The following is a 17,680-nucleotide window of genomic DNA, read 5'->3' as shown; positions in this document are numbered from 1 at the left end:
TATGTTCATGATAATTAAGTTCATCTGATTATTTAATGAACTCCCACTCAGATAGACATCCCTCTAGTCACCTAAGTGATACATGATCCGAGTCAAACTAGGCCGTGTCCGATCATCACGTGAGACGGACTAGTCATCATCGGTGAACATCTCCATGTTGATCGCATCTACTATACGACTCATGTTCGACCTTTCGATCTCTTGTGTTCCGAGGCCATGTCTGTACATGCTAGGCTCGTCAAGTCAACCTAAGTGTTTCGCATGTGTTCCGAGGCCATGTCTGTACATGCTAGGCTCGTAAACACCCGTTGTATTGGAACGTTAGAATCTATCACACCCGATCATCACGTGGTGCTTCGAAACAACGAACCTTCGCAACGGTGCACAGTTAGGGGGAACACGTCTCTTGAAATTTTAGTGAGGGATCATCTTATTTATGCTACCGTCGTTCTAAGCAAATAAGATGTAAACATGACAACATCACATGCAAATCATATAGTGACATGATATGGCCAATATCATCTTGCGCCTTTTGATCTCCATCTTCGAGGCGCGGCATGATCACCTTCGTCACCGGCATGACACCATGATCTCCATCATCATGATCTCCATCATCGTGTCTTCATGAAGTTGTCTCGCCAACCATTACTTCTACTACTATGGCTAACGGTTAGCAATATAGTAAAGCAATTACATGGCGTTTTCATTGACACGCAGGTTATACAATAAATTAAGACAACTCCTATGGCTCCTGCCGGTTGTCATACTCATCGACATGCAAGTCGTGATTCCTATTACAAGAACATGATCAATCTCATACATCACATATATAATTCATCACATCCTTTTGGCCATATCACATCACATAGCATACCCTGCAAAAACAAGTTAGACGTCCTCTAATTGTTGTTGCATGTTTTACGTGGCTGCTATTGGTTTCTAGCAAGAACGTTTCTTACCTACGCAAAAGCCACAACGTGATATGCCAATTTCTATTTACCCTTCATAAGGACCCTTTTCATCGAATCTGATCCAACTAAAGTGGGAGAGACAGACACCCGCTAGCCACCTTATGCAACTAGTGCATGTCAGTCGGTGGAACCTGTCTCACGTAAGTGTACGTGTAAGGTCGGTCCGGGCCGCTTCATCCCACGATGCCGCCGAATCAAGATAAGACTAGTAACGGCAAGTAAATTGACAAAATCAACGCCCACAACTACTTTGTGTTCTACTCGCGCATAGAAAATACGCATAGACCTAGCTCATGATGCCACTGTTGGGGAACGTAGCAGAAATTCAAGATTTTCTACGCATCACCAAGATCAATCTATGGAGTAATCTAGCACCGAGGGGAAGGGGAGTGCATCTACATACCATTGTAGATCGCTAAGCGGAAGCGTTGCAAGAACGCGGATGAAGGAGTCGTACTCGTAGCGATTCAGATCGCGGTTGATTCCGATCTAAGCGCCGAACCACGGCGCCTCCGCGTTCAACACACGTGCAGCCCGGTGACGTCTCCCACGCCTTGATCCAGCAAGGAGAGAGGGAGAGGTTGGGGAAGACTCTGTCCAGCAGCAGCACAACGGCATGGTGGTGATGGAGGAGCGTGGCACTCCAGCAGGGCTTCGCCAAGCACTGCGAGAGACGAGGAGGGAGAGGGGTAGGGCTGCGCCAAGAGAGAGATGTTCACGTGTCTATGGCAGCCCCAAACCCCCACTATATATAGGGGAAAGGGAGGGGCTGCGCCCCCACCTAGGTTTCCACCTCTAGGGGTGGCGGCCAGCCCTAGATGGGACTTGGAGGGGCGGCCAAGGGGGGAGAGAGGGGGGGCGCACCACTAGGTGGGCCTTAGGCCCATCTGAGCCTAGGGTTTCCCTTTTTCCCTTCTCTCTTCGCCTTGGGCCTTGGTGGGGGGGCGCACCAGCTCGCCTGGGGCTGGTCCCCTCCCACACTTGGCCCACACAGCCCTCTGGGGCCAGTGGCCCCACCTGGTGGACCCCCGGGACCCTCCCGGTGGTCCCGGTACGTTACCGATAGCACCCGAAACTTTTCCGGTGACCAAAACAGGACTTCCCATATATAAATCTTTACCTCCGGACCATTCCGGGACTCCTCGTGACATCCGGGATCTCATCCGGGACTCCGAACAGCATTCGGTAACCACGTATATCTATTCCCTATAACCCTAGCGTCATCGAACCTTAAGTGTGTAGACCCTACGGGTTCGGGAACCAAGCAGCCATGACCGAGACGTTCTCCGGCCAATAACCAACAGCGGGATCTGGATACCCATGTTGGTTCCCGCATGTTCCACGATGATCTCATCGGATGAACCACGATGTCAAGGATTCAATCAATCCCGTATACAATTCCCTTTGTCTACCGGTATATTACTTGCCCGAGATTCGATCGTCGGTATCCCGATACCTTGTTCAATCTCGTTACCGGCAAGTCTCTTTACTCATTCCGTAACACATCATCCCGTGATCAAATCCTTGGTCACATTGTGCACATTATGATGATGTCCTACCGAGTGGGCCCATAGATACCTCTCCGTTTACACGGAGTGACAAATCCCAGTCTCGATTCGTGCCAATCCAACAGACACTTTCGGAGATACCTATAGTGCACCTTTATAGCCACCCAGTTACGTTGTGACGTTTGGTACACCCAAAGCATTCCTACGGTATCCGGGAGTTGCACAATCTCATGGTCTAAGGAAATGATACCTGACATTAGAAAAGCTTTAGCAGACGAACTACACGATCTTGTGCTAGGCTTAGGATTGGGTCTTGTCCATCACATCATTCTCCTAATGATGTGATCCCTTTATCAACGACATCCAATGTCCATGGTCAGGAAACCGTAACCATCTATTGATCAAGGAGCTAGTCAACTAGAGGCTTACTAGGGACATGGTGTTGTCTATGTATCCACACATGTATCTGAGTTTCCTATCAATACAATTTTAGCATGGATAATAAACGATTATCATGAACAAGGAAATATAACAATAACCAATTTATTATTGCCTCTAGGGCATATTTCCAACAGGATGTCTATCTGAGTGGGAGTTCATTGAATAATTTGATTAGATAAACTTAATTATCATGAACTTAGTCTAAAAATCTTTACAATATGTCTTGTAGATCAAATGGCCCACGTTGCCCTCAACTTCAACGCGTTCCTAGAGAAAACCAAGATGAAAGATGATGGCAGCAACTATACGGACTGGGTCCGAAACCTGAGGATCATCCTCATAGCTGCCAAGAAAGATTATGTCCTAGAAGCACCGCTAGGTGAAGCACCCATCCCAGAGAACCAAGACGTTATGAACGCTTGGCAATCACGTGCTGATGATTACTCCCTCATTCAGTGCGGCATGCTTTACAGCTTAGAATCGGGGCTCCAAAAGCGTTTTGAGAAACACGGAGCATATGAGATGTTCGAAGAGCTGAAAATGGTTTTCCAAGCTCATGCCCGGGTCGAGAGATATGAAGTCTCCGACAAGTTCTTCAGTTGTAAAATGGAGGAAAATAGTTCTGTCAGTGAGCACATACTCAAAATGTCTGGGTTACACAACCGCTTGTCTCAGCTGGGAGTTAATCTCCCGGATGACGCGGTCATTGACAGAATCCTTCAGTCGCTTCCACCGAGCTACAAGAGCTTTGTGATGAACTTCAATATGCAGGGGATGGAAAAGACCATTCCTGAGGTATATTCAATGCTGAAATCAGCGGAGGTGGAGATCAAAAAGGAACATCAAGTGTTGATGGTCAATAAAACCACTAAGTTCAAGAAAGGCAAGGGTAAAAAGAACTTCAAGAAGGACGGCAAGGGAGTTGCCGCGCCCGGTAAGCCAGTTGCCGGGAAGAAGCCAAAGAATGGACCCAAGCCTGAGACTGAGTGCTTTTATTGTAAGGGAAGTGGTCACTGGAAGCGGAATTGCCCCAAGTACTTAGCGGATAACAAGGCCGGCAACACTAAAGGTATATGTGATATACATGTAATTGATGTGTACCTTACCAGTACTCGTAGTAACTCCTGGGTATTTGATACCGGTGCGGTTGCTCATATTTGTAACTCAAAACAGGAGCTACGGAATAAGCGGAGACTGGCGAAGGACGAGGTGACGATGCGCGTCGGGAATGGTTCCAAGGTCGATGTGATCGCCGTCGGCACGCTACCTCTACATTTACCTACGGGATTATTTTTAAACCTCAATAATTGTTATTTAGTGCCAGCTTTGAGCATGAACATTGTATCAGGATCTCGTTTAATGCGAGATGGCTACTCATTTAAATCCGAGAATAATGGTTGTTCTATTTATATGAGAGATATGTTTTATGGTCATGCCCCGCTGGTCAATGGTTTATTCTTAATGAATCTCGAACGTGATGTTACACATATTCATAGTGTGAATACCAAAAGATGTAAAGTTGATAATGATAGTCCCACATACTTGTGGCACTGCCGCCTTGGTCACATTGGTGTCAAGCGCATGAAGAAGCTCCATGCAGATAGACTTTTGGAGTCTCTTGATTACGAATCATTTGACACGTGCGAACCATGCCTCATGGGTAAGATGACCAAGACTCCGTTCTCCGGAACAATGGAGCGAGCAACCAACTTATTGGAAATCATACATACTGATGTGTGCGGTCCAATGAGTGTTGAGGCTCGCGGTGGCTATCGTTATGTTCTCACTCTCACTGATGACTTGAGTAGATATGGGTATGTTTACCTAATGAAACACAAGTCTGAGACCTTTGAAAAGTTCAAGGAATTTCAGAGTGAGGTTGAGAATCAACGTGACAGGAAAATAAAGTTCTTACGATCAGATCGTGGAGGAGAATATTTAAGTCATGAATTTGGTACGCACTTAAGGAAATGTGGAATCGTTTCACAACTCACGCCGCCTGGAACACCTCAGCGAAATGGTGTGCCCGAACGTCGTAATCGCACTCTATTGGATATGGTGCGATCTATGATGTCTCTTACCGATCTAACGCTCTCATTTTGGGGCTATGCTTTAGAGACTGCCGCATTCACTTTAAATAGGGCTCCGTCGAAATCTGTTGAGACGACACCGTATGAATTATGGTTTGGGAAGAAACCTAAGCTGTCATTTCTAAAAGTTTGGGGATGCGATGCTTATGTCAAGAAACTTCAACCTGAAAAGCTCGAACCCAAGTCGGAGAAATGCGTCTTCATAGGATACCCTAAGGAAACCATTGGGTATACCTTCTACCTCATATCCGAAGGCAAGATCTTTTTTGCCAAGAACGGGTCCTTTCTGGAGAAAGAGTTTCTCTCGAAGGAAGTAAGTGGGAGGAAACTGGAACTTGATGAGGTGATAGTCACCCCTTCCGAACCGGAAAGTAGCGCAGCGCGGGAGGATGTTCCTGTGGTGCCTACACCAACTGGGGAGGAAGTTAATGATGATGATCATGACGCTTCGGATCAAGTTACTGCTGAACTTCGTAGGTCCACAAGGACACGTTCCGCACCAGAGTGGTACGGCAACCCTGTCCTAGAAATCACGTTGTTAGACAACGGTGAACCTTCGAACTATGAAGAAGCGATGGCGGGCCCGGATTCCAACAAATGGCTTGAAGCCATGCAATCCGAGATAGGATCCATGTATGAAAACGAAGTATGGACTTTGACTGACTTGCCCGATGATCGGCGAGCCATAGAAAATAAATGGATCTTTAAGAAGAAGACAGACGCGGATGGTAATGTGACCATCTATAAGGCTCGACTTGTCGCTAAGGGTTATCGACAAGTTCAAGGGGTTGACTACGATGAGACTTTCTCACCCGTAGCGAAGCTGAAGTCCGTCCGAATCATGTTAGCAATTGCCGCATTCTATGATTATGAGATATGGCAAATGGACGTCAAAACGGCATTCCTTAATGGCTTCCTTAAGGAAGAATTGTATATGATGCAGCCGGAAGGTTTTGTCGATCCTAAGAATGCTAACCAGGTATGCAAGCTCCAGCGCTCCATCTATGAGCTGGTGCAAGCATCTCGGAGTTGGAACATTCGATTTGATGAGATGATCAAAGCGTTTGCGTTTACACAGACTTATGGAGAAGCCTGTGTTTACAAGAAAGTGAGTGGGAGCTCTGTAGCATTTCTCATATTATATGTGGATGACATACTATTGATGGGAAATGATATAGAATTCTTGGAAAGTATAAAGGCCTATTTGAATAAGTGTTTTTCAATGAAGGACCTTGGAGAAGCTGCTTATATATTAGGCATCAAGATCTATAGAGATAGATCAAGACGCCTCATTGGTCTTTCACAGAGTATGTACCTTGACAAGATATTGAAGAAGTTCAATATGGATCAGTCCAAGAAGGGGTTCTTGCCTGTATTGCAAGGTGTGCAATTGAGCACGGCTCAATGCCCGACCACGGCAGAAGATAGAGAGAAGATGAGTGTCATCCCCTATGCCTCGGCCATAGGGTCTATTATGTATGCCATGCTGTGTACCAGACCTGATGTAAACCTTGCCGTAAGTTTGGTAGGAAGGTACCAAAGTAATCCCGGCATGGAACACTGGACAGCGGTCAAGAATATCCTGAAGTACCTGAAGAGGACTAAGGATATGTTTCTCGTTTATGGAGGTGACGAAGAGCTCGTCGTAAAGGGTTACGTCGATGCTAGCTTCGACACAGATCTGGATGACTCGAAGTCACAAACCGGATACGTGTATATTTTGAATGGAAGGGCAGTAAGCTGGTGCAGTTGCAAGCAAAGCGTCATGGCGGGATCTACTTGTGAAGCGGAGTACATGGCGGCCTCAGAGGCAGCACAGGAAGCAATCTGGATGAAGGAGTTCATTACCGACCTAGGGGTGATTCCCAATGCGTCGGGCCCGATGACTCTCTTCTGTGACAACACTGGAGCTATTGCCCTTGCAAAGGAGCCCAGGTTTCACAGGAAGACCAGGCATATCAAGCGTCGCTTCAACTCCATTCGTGAAAGTGTTCAAAATGGAGACATAGATATTTGTAAAGTACATACGGACCTGAATGTAGCAGATCCGTTGACTAAACCTCTCCCTAGAGCAAAACATGATCAACACCAGAACTCTATGGGTGTTCGATTCATCACAATGTAACTAGATTATTGACTCTAGTGCAAGTGGGAGACTGTTGGAAATATGCCCTAGAGGCAATAATAAAATGGTTATTATTATATTTCCTTGTTCATGATAATTGTCTATTGTTCATGCTATAATTGTGTTATCCGGAAATCGTAATACATGTGTGAATACATAGACCACAACGTGTCCCTAGTAAGCCTCTAGTTGACTAGCTCGTTGATCAACAGATAGTCATGGTTTCCTGACTATGGACATTGGATGTCATTGATAACGGGATCACATCATTAGGAGAATGATGTGATGGACAAGACCCAATCCTAAGCATAGCGCAAAGATCGTGTAGTTCGTCTGCTAGAGCTTTTTCCAATGTCAAGTATCTTTTCCTTAGACCATGAGATCGTGTAACTCCCGGATGCCGTAGGAGTGCTTTGGGTGTACCAAACGTCACAACGTAACTGGATGACTATAAATGTACACTACAGGTATCTCTGAAAGTGTTTGTTGGGTTGGCACGGATCGAGACTGGGATTTGTCACTCCGTATGACGGAGAGGTATCTCTGGGCCCACTCGGTAATGCATCATCATAATGAGCTCAATGTGACTAAGGAGTTAGCCACGGGATCATGCGTTACGGTACGAGTAAAGAGACTTGCCGGTAACGAGATTGAACAAGGTATTGGGATACCGACGATCGAATCTCGGGCAAGTAACATACCGATTGACAAAGGGAATTGTATACGGGAATGATTGAATCCTCGACATCGTGGTTCATCCGATGAGATCATCGTGGAACATGTGGGAGCCAACATGGGTATCCAGATCCCGTTGTTGGTTATTGACCGGAGAGTCGTCTCGGTCATGTCTGCATGTCTCCCGAACCCGTAGGGTCTACACACTTAAGGTTCGGTGACGCTAGGGTTGTAGAGATATTAGTATGCGGAAACCCGAAAGTTGTTCGGAGTCCCGGATGAGATCCCGAACGTCACGAGGAGTTCCGGAATGGTCCGGAGGTGAAGAATTATATATAGGAAGTCCAGTTTCGGCCACCGGGAAAGTTTCGGGGTTACCGGTATTGTACCGGGACCACCAGAAGGGTCCCGAGGGTCCACCGGGTGGGGCCACCTATCCCGGAGGGCCCCATGGGCTGAAGTGGGAAGGGAACCAGCCCCTAGTGGGCTGGGGCGCCCCCCTTGGGCCTCCCCCTGCGCCTATGGTTGGAAACCCTGGTGGTGGGGGCGCCCCACTTGGCTTGGGGGGCAAGCCACCCCCCTTGGCCGCCGCCCCCCCCCCCCTCAGATGGGATCTCCAGGGGGGGGGCGCCCCCCCAGGACCCCTATATATAGTGGGGGAGGGAGGGCAGTAGCACCACAACCCCTGGCGCCTCCCTCTCCCTCCCGTGACACCTCTCCCTCCCGCTTGCGCTTGGCGAAGCCCTGCCGGGATCCCCGCTACTTCCACCACCACGCCGTCGTGCTGCTGGATCTCCATCAACCTCTCCTCCCCCCTTGCTGGATCAAGAAGGAGGAGACGTCGCTGCTCCGTACGTGTGTTGAACGCGGAGGGGCCGTCCGTTCGGCGCTCGGTCATCGGTGATTTGGATCACGACGAGTACGACTCCATCAACCCCGTTCACTTGAACGCTTCCGCTCGCGATCTACAAGGGTATGTAGATGCACTCCTTCCCTCTCGTTGCTACTAAACTCCATAGATGGATCTTGGTGATGCGTAGAAATTTTTTAAAATTCTGCTACGATCCCCAACACTGATACCATATTAGATAAACAGCAACTAGTACTCACTGAGGGCCAAAGGCCATTACATATACATGTGTGGTAAAGTGCAGGAAACCCCTTATACAATGGGGATATACTGAAAAGGGACTATACACATCTAACACATACAACCGAACATCATTGGAATATATTTCAGAACATTCCCGCAACAATGTGTGGGATATCATCTAGTAAAATCAAAGAGGATCACACGCTGTATTCGGAAAGAGCAAGCACGATGGATTATTTTCTCCTTTTCGGCGACGAGCACTATTCTATTTCTATCCAACTGGGGTTCGACCAAGTTGGCAGGACACCAAATCTTTACTTGCTTTCCAGACCTACTGGCCGTCGAACAAAGCAGACACGAAGCAATAATCAAAGCGCCGGCGACAGCTCATGTCACTACATGAGCGAGCAGCCAGATGGTTTCCACATCATAACTGATGTGAAAACTGCGTCTTTATCAGAAAGGAGATATAGTAATCGAGTAGGTACGCCCAAATGCCTTGAAACGCACTCCACTAGCGCTATTGTTTCCTTGTATCTTTGCATGGCGACGGTATTGTGTTTGCATTCTGAATATCGCGACGCTGGAAAGGTTCTTGTAAAAGGAAGAAATCAGTGGCGGCCTGAACTGAAAGTGTCGGTACAGACTGGTACGACACGACGCAGGACGGGAAAGGACCGGCTCGTGAGACCGGAGACACGAAAACAGGTGGGCTCGTGGTGGGCTTTAATGCGTAAAATACAGCCCAGAGATTGGAGGATCGCTGTGGCAGCAGTTTACGTAGGAAGGAAGATAATTAAAGTGGAGACATGATGCAGAGCGAATCAGTGGGAGGAGAAGGCGGCTTAGGAATGATCATTAGCATCGACGTCGATTGTATTGTACCAACAAGGCAAGGCAACAACCCTTTGCTTGTTGTGTTGTTTTCCAGCTGTGGATCGATCGTTTTTAAGCCGCGTCCGCAGCTTGACGCCGAATATGTCCCTAGGATTCAATAGTCCTGTTTGTACTGTACTGTGCTCCCACCTACTTGGACCTGTGAGAATTATACTCCCCAAACGTGCCAATTCAACGCTGCACTGTCCCAGTCCACGCGGGTCCTTCCGCCTTCGGGCACAACGGCCGCGCGAGGAGGCGGACGCCCGGAGGGCGGACGGCACGGCCCGCGCGTGTGCGCCATGAAAACCACCGATGGATGCATGGCCTCCGTCCCGTCCCGTTCCGTTGGCAGACCAAGGCCAAGGCGCGCGTCATTTCATTGAATTTTCCCGTGGGTGTGTCAACACCCACGCACGTACATGCGTACGCACGCACCTGCTAAAAGCAGCCCCACTAAGAGCATCTCCAGCCAGCCGTCGGCCTCCCAGAAGGCGCTAAAAAGCGTCTCTGGGGCGCACCGGCGCAAAACGCGCGCTGAAGGCGTGATGCCACCCAGTCGCGGCGTCCACGAATTTTTATGAAATTAAAGTGCGGCACAAATATGGCGCAAATTCAACCATTTTCGGCGAGTTCATACATATTTCGGCAAGTTCAAACCAAATTCAACCAAATACGTCGAGAGTTCATACATATTTAAAATATTTTACAAAAAAGGAAAAAACACACTACTAGGCCCGCCGTCTCCCTCGCCTCGCCGCTCGTCGCCGTTCTACATGCCGAGGAGGCTGTAGAACCGCGTGTAGTCGCCGTCGTCGTCGTCGTCGTCGTCGCCGTCGCCTCCACCGCGGCCGCCGTCCCTGCTGCAACCCTTCCCCGGTTGGCGCGGCGGGTTGGACGGTCCGGCGGCGTCCTCGTCGTTGTCGCTGTCGAGGATCACAACGATGTGCTCGTCCTCGCGCCCGCGCTTGCGGGCGGCGATCTCCTCCAGGGCCCAGCGCTGCCGGACCATCTCGTCGCGGAGGTAGTCGTTGCGCGCCCACCGTAGGGCGTCCTCGTCGGAGAAGCCGCACCGGGCTAGCTCCTCGTACTCCGGGGGGAGGCTGGGCTCCTGTTTGGGCGCGACGAGGACGAGGCGGCCAGAGGCGGGGGTGGAGTCGGCGATGCGGACACCGGAGCTGCGGGTGCGCCGGCTGGGGCTCCGGCTTGACGGGGCGGAGGCAGGGAGAGCCGGTCGACCGACCGGACGAGGAGGAGGACGCCCCGGGGTCCATGCGCCTCGGCGTCCACGAGCTCCAACGGCGGCGAGAGAAGGACGGGGGCTCGGGGTACTCCAGCCTCGGCGTGTTGCCGCCCTCGATGTACTCGAAGACGGCCTCCAGCGTGCGGCCGGGCACGCCCCACCATCGGCGCCGCCCCTCAGAGTTGAGCCTGCCGGAGGGCACGACGCCGTTGGTGGCCTCGAGCTGCTCGGCGTGACGGCGGCGGAAGTACGGCTCCCAGAGCGGGCTGTCGGGGACGTAGCGCGGCCCCTCCCTCGTCGCCCGCGGCAGGGAGGCGCGGATACGCGCGATCTCCGCACGCCGCGCCGCCCCGGTGGGTGGTGGTGGCACCGGGACCCCGCCGGCGCTGATTCTCCACGCCACGGGCACCCGCATGTCCGGCGGGACCGGGTACTCGGCCTCGAAGAGGAGCCGAGCTTCGTCCTCGTGAAGGTGGCGGCGGCCGAAGCCGTTCGCCGCCGCGCCGTCGCCTCGAAATCGTTCGGCCATTTCTTTGAACTGGGACGGCGAGGGGAGAGGGAGGAAGGGGAGAGAGGGCGCGTCGGCGGTGGAGACTCTGTGCGTGCCACCGGCGTGCTGGGGTCGGCTTATATAGGCGGAGGCGCCGCGAGCACGCGTGGCCGCCGCGTCTACGCGTGGCATGCACGGGGACGCGCGTCGCCACGCCTTCACTGCGCCGCCCGTGAGGCATCAATGGCGGAGGCTGACCGGCGCGGCAGCGCGCGGCAGCTTTGGCATTGATTCGCCGCGGGAAACGAGGCGATGAGGACGAGAAGCGGCGAGAAGCGAGACGAGTCGCCAGCAAGGAGGGCCCGCGGCTCTTTCGCGCCAAAAACGATTCGCCCGGCGCCCCCGAGCGCCCCCAGCACGCCGGGTTCGGGTTGGGTCCGCCGGCGCCAATTTCGGCCCGAGCCGGCAAAATTGAGCCCTTGAAAACGCGACTGAGCTGATTTTTTGACGCCGGCGGTCAAAAAGTCGCCTGGAGGGCCTTGTTGGGGGCGCGGCTAGAGATGCTCTGAGCTCCCAGATATGTAGCCTAATTATTTATTTCCTCCTTCCACCTCCCCGCTGGCCAACCTTTCCTCCAGGCTTCTGTCCAAAAAAAAAAAAACTTCTACTCCAGGCTAACGGCAGCTTAAACCCGTTCTATATATTGCTCCACGTCAAGCCGCGGTTGGGTATCGCTAGTGACAGACAGTGAAGCAGCTGCGGAAGTTTCTCACCGCAACAAGCACCTGTGCGCGTGCGTGCGTGATGGCTGGGGAGGAAGCGAAGAAGGCGGTGCCGGCTGCTGCGGCGCCGGAGGCAACCGCAGAGAAGGACGTGCCGGTGGTCATCCCGCCTCCCCCAGGGGCCAAGCCACCGGCCGATGACTCCAAGGCCCTCCTCGTCGTCGACAGCAGTGAGTATACTACTTGCTCTTCAAACCTCTCCTCTCTGTTGCTGGTAAATTTTCATGCCGATCGACCTCCAGTGCCGCCTTCTGCGGCAAATGTCTGACGTCGACATAACCGGGCAGGAATAATTCTTGCCACGGTAATTCTAAAGAGAAGATCTGAGACATGCTAACCATTCTCAACTGTGAAGAGGGTTAAATATGCGCATGACCAACTGGTTCATGTGTGCATCAACTGGTGCCTGTCCTGTTCGCCATGTTTTCTGCCATACAAGGTTCAGTCAAGTCACTGCACCTGATTTCTGATACTTTGCTCCGGTTTCTTGTGCAGAAGTTGCCGAGAAACCTCACCCTGAGAAGAACATCCACAGGGGCTCACATGAAAGAGGTGACCGAACGCTGATTCAACTTTGTTCCTTCATCTCGTCTCTGCTGAATACAGCCGGCTAAGCTAACAACATACATTAATATAACCTGCTTTCAGACGTCGCTCTTGCGAAGGTGGAAACAGAGAAGATGAGCTCTTTGATCAAAGCATGGGTGGAGAACGAGAAGGCCAAGGCCGAGAACAAGTAAGTTATCAACAACAGCAGATCCATTGTCACCCGGCCGTTCATTCTGCACTGGGATTGCCAGTTAGCTGGAACAAGCGTCCTTTTTTAGTACCCCTATATTCAGTGTCAGCCCTGGAAATTCCTGTTACCAAACTTACGACTGGAAAGTTGTCACACCACAAGCTGTGCTATTTTGTAGTAAGAGTCACACTGGCAGTGAGAATCACAAAACCTCAAATTCTCAACTCGGACCTTTAACATCTTAGTCCAGCCGTTCAGGTCTCACACATCATGGGCATCTAGTGCCAGTTCCAAAACCTCAAGACTTTGCAGTGCCATAAATCTAGATTACCCCAAACTTCATTTTTGTTAATGATCTTCAGAGCCTCTCTTCTTGAGGCCACAATATGGTACTCCCTCCGTCCCATAATATAAGAACGCTTATATTATGGGACGGAGGGAGTATGTCCTAACTCACTACATCTATATGTGTTTACTGTCAGTGCCCCCACTGCGTTACAACATCCTATACCTATTCAGGAAATAAGTGGCAAATCATAAACTCCAAATAAATTGAAAGCCGCAGCTTTAATCCGTTGCTGTCTATGTCACAACAGGGCTGCTAAGAAGCTATCGTCTATTCTTTCGTGGGAGAACACAAAGAAGGCAACCATAGATGCTCAACTGAAAAGGAAGGAAGTAAGTCCTCCATTTCAATTTCATGTTTCTCAAGTTATGATTCTGGTATATTTTATTCTTACCAAGTTCGTTATTCCCTTTCTTTATTGCTGGGGATTTTTAATGACCTGCCTTTTTTTTGCAATTTCAAACCATGAGTGGTCTGCATATTTATCGGTACATTTACAATTTTTTCATTAAACTTTGTATTTTCACACTTTAGTGATGATGTTTGAGTAGGATGCAAACGCGGAAGTTCTTCTTTTCTTCGAGAAAAGGAATCTATTGACTCTTGCCACATCAAGGCAATACTCCCAGCCTATGCATAAGTAGAATCCCACAGACACAACATTACTCCCTCCGTAAACTAATATAAGAGCGTTTAGAATACTATTCTAAACGCTCTTATATTAGTTTACAGAGGGAGTACAAGCCAACATTAAAGTTCAGCCATAACATGAAACGACATAGTTTAAACACAAAAGGAAACAGCTTAAGGTCCTGGAAGACCGATCCAAAAGACTAAAACGTTGTCCATGCTGGGTAAACATCTCCTTGGCCACCTGCTCCACCTTGGCACATAATATGAACAATGCATATATAAAAATTCACTATTTTTTTTCTCTAGAAAAAAAAGAGAACTCATTTATGTCTTATGGTGACCTTGACTAGCTGACAAGTTATTGTCTATCTATTCAATATGCTATGTAGCCACTTCTCCTAGAGGGATTTTATGTGCGTCCACTGATCGGCTAATGTTCTGGAATTTTACGAGCGTTCAGGAAGAGTTGGAAAAGAAGAAGGCTAAATACGCTGAGAAGATGAAGAACAAAAAGGCAATCGCCCACAGGGAAGCTGAAGAGAAGAGAGCAATGGTAGTGGCCCGGCGTGGTGAAGAAGTTCTCAAGGCCGAGGAGATGGCAGCAAAGTACCGTGCAACCGGGCTGGCTCCCAAGAAACTTCTCGGATGTTTCGGGGCATAAGAAGCACCTCAATCTTACGCGTTGGAGGTGATCTGTTCTGTGTAGTTGTTTTTCTTCTTTACATTCTGAAAATGTGTCCTGTTTTCTGTGAGTTAAGTTTGTGACTCTTCATGTTATCTTTTTTTGCTGGGAGCTACTCTTCATGTTGCATACATGTAACTGCAAAGACAGATTTTTGGTGGTACATATATAGCATGCATTGTTCGCGTTGTCTGAGAAAACAATTACTTGCAGTAATATTCCCTCCATGATATCATACATGCTGAATCATATATCTGCTCGACTTTTCTTTTGTAATGTCTGTTGGGTCTGATGTACCGACTTCAATGCTTTCTGCATGAGATGTTCAGAGCATATGATCTCTTCTTGACTCATGCATGGACTTTATATATAAGATGCTACTCTTTCCATGACAATGCTTGTTTCCTCTTCCACTGTGTGGTCTTGGTAATGTGGGCATATGTATGTAGGGAATACAGGAATACAGGATATATCAAAGACAACAAGGGGACTCAACAAATTTGAACCTAACAAGTTCGTCACTGGATTTTCAGTTCAAAATTTGGTCTCAGAGCTCTTATTTATTTCTATGGCAGTTTTCACCATGCTAGAGGATGCATTTTGCTGCTCCATCAAGCTCCTTTGCATTTCATACCATAAATGGGAATATTACATCCCTAGCCTCTATAATTCCACAAGTGCACAAAGTCCATTTGCATAAACAAGATTTTGACGAAAAGAAAAGCACAAACATACATGAGTAGGGAACTGCAAGCACTACAGGTGGCTAACATACAGAAGCGAAAAATGGATCTTCACTACCATTGCTTAAATAGGCTGGCCTTTGGGAACAACCTGATCCTTGATCCACATGTAGATAGGCACTAGCACGTAGTACGACGCGCATATCGTCCCGATGGCGAAGCGGAAGAGGAAGGCGAGAAGATTCACCTGTTCCTCAACATCCTCAGCCTTGGGACCGAGCTGCAGCAACAACATACCAATGATAAGAGATGTCAACACACTTGGAACATTGAGATGGAGAAAACAAAGTCTGGCAGCTACGGATGCATGGAATGTACCTGCAAAGGGGAGTCGCCAGAAGCTCTCTTCACGCCTGTCACGGAGCATCCCATGATCAAGCCATGCCGACGAACACCACGGTACCACTTGGGCCCGATCCTTTTGAGCTTGACATCCTCGAACCCTGCCTTGGTGAACCACTCTATGTACTCTTCTTCCGTGGGGAAGAGCATCCACATGTCGGCGAAGAAGCGAGATAGCCAAAATGTTGGGTGAACTGGACCGATCAAACAGGCAAGCCCGCCAGGCTTTACGACCCTGTAAGCTTCCTTGATTCCTCGCTGCGGGTCAGGCCAATACTCAATGCTGGAGAATAACACCATCTATAAGCATGGCTGGTGAAACGGAGGCATGAGAGATATGGACTCGACTCACAATAATAAAAATCTAATCCAGGTCGCAAATATACACTCCTTTCAATGTTCAAGCAGCAGCTTAACATATATATAGGGAAGGATCGACCAAAGGTATCTGTACATGTCTATACAGATCTGAAGGTAGTTAGATAATTTCTTCCAGCAGAATATCAGGACTTCAATAACATTTCTCGAACCATGGACAACTGGAAACAAGAGCATTATCATTTGCTTCAAATTACACCAGTACCAATATATCCTGGCAGGCAACTGAACCATTGTGTTTACAATGTTTATACTGCGGTCAGATGGATTTTGTCAAGTAAAATCAGATTGGCATACAAATCTAGATATATTAAGACAAGCAATAACAAGGTATTGACATTACTGGTAGTAAGAAGCAACAGGAAAGGATGAAGGTTAAGAAAATACTACCTTACTCAAGCTGGTATAAGATCAGTATATATAAAGAGATACTATACGATAAGATATCCATACAATTGATAAGAGCATCACCTTCCAGCGGAGACATAACGGTCAAATGTGTCAGTTGGAAAGGGGAGGTCCTCAGCATCACCCTCCATGATGCTCACCCCCTTCAGTGCCTCCTTCTGCCGAGCCTTCTCAATCTGGTGTGGTGACTGGTCCAGCAGGGTCACATTGTCGTTGTCCACATGCTTGACAATCCCCAATGTAGTGAACCCAGTTCCACCGCCAACATCAACAACCTTGAACTCATTGTCATAGAGTTCAGCGGGTCCCAATGCATCATCCCTCATGTCCTCAGTCCAATGCCCTGGGTTTATAACATGATCATATACTACAGAAAGAAACCTGTAGAACCAGAAGGCCTCCTTCTTGTGCTGTATGAACCTAGGCTGTGACGCTGGCCTAGCAGAGGAGACTGCACACGTTGGTGCCACATACTTTGCTCCTGACCGGACACCACCTTTGTTTCTCAAAGGATTCCGACCAATCTTGGAAGGCCCCAAGAATCCTAACCCACTGGGAACCCTAAATGTGGTTGAACAAGCCATTTCTTGATCTCTGTATGCAAAGTTAGATCAAATTGTATATGGGTTAGTTCCTAGGGGCAAGAAAATGCTGGGGATATAACAAACAAAAACCCAGCAAAAGGGAAAATAACTATGTAACTCCTACACAAATCTTTGCGAGTTCTTCCATAGACTTGTAAGGGAAATAAATAGAGGTCACGTACCAGTGCTCCCGTGAGTTGTGAGGTGGCCATGGAGACAAGTTCTTTGCCTTGGTCACCTCATTTCTAAGCCCGGGATAACTTCAGGCCATAGAAACATGAGAACTACCAGCAGACATGTGTGCAAGACTTGTGTGTGTGGTGTGTGAGAACTAGAATTTTGATGGTTTTTTGTCTGTTCTGCTTGTACTGATGTGGACATGGGGTTGTGAATCTATGGCTGTGGATTTGCCACTTCATATCTTGAACTTGCCATTTATTTGCTGGATATATTGTACATAAGCAATTAATCTTTTGTTTTGCAAGTCTTACCAGCATTTTTTATTGTATTTATGCTACAACAAAAACAGCA

General features: G+C 48.7%; 2 protein-coding genes across 4 annotated transcripts; one reads left to right on the top strand and one right to left on the bottom strand.

Annotated features, from left to right (window-relative positions):
* Positions 1-12,189: 12,189 nt before the first annotated feature.
* LOC109753841 (remorin 1.4) lies at positions 12,190-14,897 on the top strand. Its single transcript, XM_020312767.4, has 5 exons — positions 12,190-12,464; positions 12,790-12,846; positions 12,943-13,030; positions 13,630-13,711; positions 14,473-14,897. Exons 1-5 carry the CDS (start codon positions 12,317-12,319, stop codon positions 14,671-14,673), a joined length of 576 nt encoding a protein of 191 aa, XP_020168356.1. The 5' UTR covers positions 12,190-12,316; the 3' UTR covers positions 14,674-14,897.
* A 395-nt stretch (positions 14,898-15,292) lies between these two features.
* LOC109753840 (2-methyl-6-phytyl-1,4-hydroquinone methyltransferase 1, chloroplastic) lies at positions 15,293-17,642 on the bottom strand. Of its 3 annotated transcripts, none has more exons than XM_045229947.1 (4): positions 17,332-17,642; positions 16,629-17,159; positions 15,756-16,062; positions 15,293-15,657 (listed from the first exon to the last, which is right to left on the bottom strand). In XM_045229947.1, the coding sequence occupies exons 2-4, from the start codon at positions 17,147-17,149 to the stop codon at positions 15,502-15,504; spliced, it is 984 nt and encodes a 327-aa protein (XP_045085882.1). In that variant the 5' UTR covers positions 17,150-17,159; positions 17,332-17,642; the 3' UTR covers positions 15,293-15,501. The 3 variants fall into 3 exon arrangements, with proteins under 3 accessions (XP_045085882.1, XP_020168355.1, XP_073357640.1); XM_020312766.4 differs by having other exon boundaries at positions 17,274-17,343; XM_073501539.1 differs by lacking the exon at positions 17,332-17,642 and having other exon boundaries at positions 16,629-17,323.
* Positions 17,643-17,680: the final 38 nt, after the last annotated feature.

Source organism: Aegilops tauschii, chromosome 6, assembly GCF_002575655.3.
Source record: "Aegilops tauschii subsp. strangulata cultivar AL8/78 chromosome 6, Aet v6.0, whole genome shotgun sequence".
NCBI lineage: Eukaryota > Viridiplantae > Streptophyta > Magnoliopsida > Poales > Poaceae > Aegilops > Aegilops tauschii.
The sequence above is the reverse complement of the archived record's forward strand: the minus strand, read 5'-3'. Positions and strand labels throughout refer to the sequence as shown.

What these genes read in the sequence shown, in the direction of transcription:
- LOC109753841 (XM_020312767.4), top strand. Translation starts at nt 12,317, where the DNA reads ATGGCTGGGGAGGAAGCGAAGAAGGCGGTGCCGGCTGCTGCGGCGCCG. An exon ending in CCTCCTCGTCGTCGACAGCA is followed by an intron (nt 12,465 to 12,789) that starts GTGAGTATACTA and finishes TTTCTTGTGCAG; the next exon opens with AAGTTGCCGAGAAACCTCAC. An exon ending in AAGGCCAAGGCCGAGAACAA is followed by an intron (nt 13,031 to 13,629) that starts GTAAGTTATCAA and finishes ATGTCACAACAG; the next exon opens with GGCTGCTAAGAAGCTATCGT.
- LOC109753840 (XM_045229947.1), bottom strand. Translation starts at nt 17,149, where the DNA reads ATGGCTTGTTCAACCACATTTAGGGTTCCCAGTGGGTTAGGATTCTTG. An exon ending in CGTTATGTCTCCGCTGGAAG is followed by an intron (nt 16,063 to 16,628) that starts GTGATGCTCTTA and finishes GTTATTCTCCAG; the next exon opens with CATTGAGTATTGGCCTGACC. An exon ending in CTGGCGACTCCCCTTTGCAG is followed by an intron (nt 15,658 to 15,755) that starts GTACATTCCATG and finishes TTGTTGCTGCAG; the next exon opens with CTCGGTCCCAAGGCTGAGGA.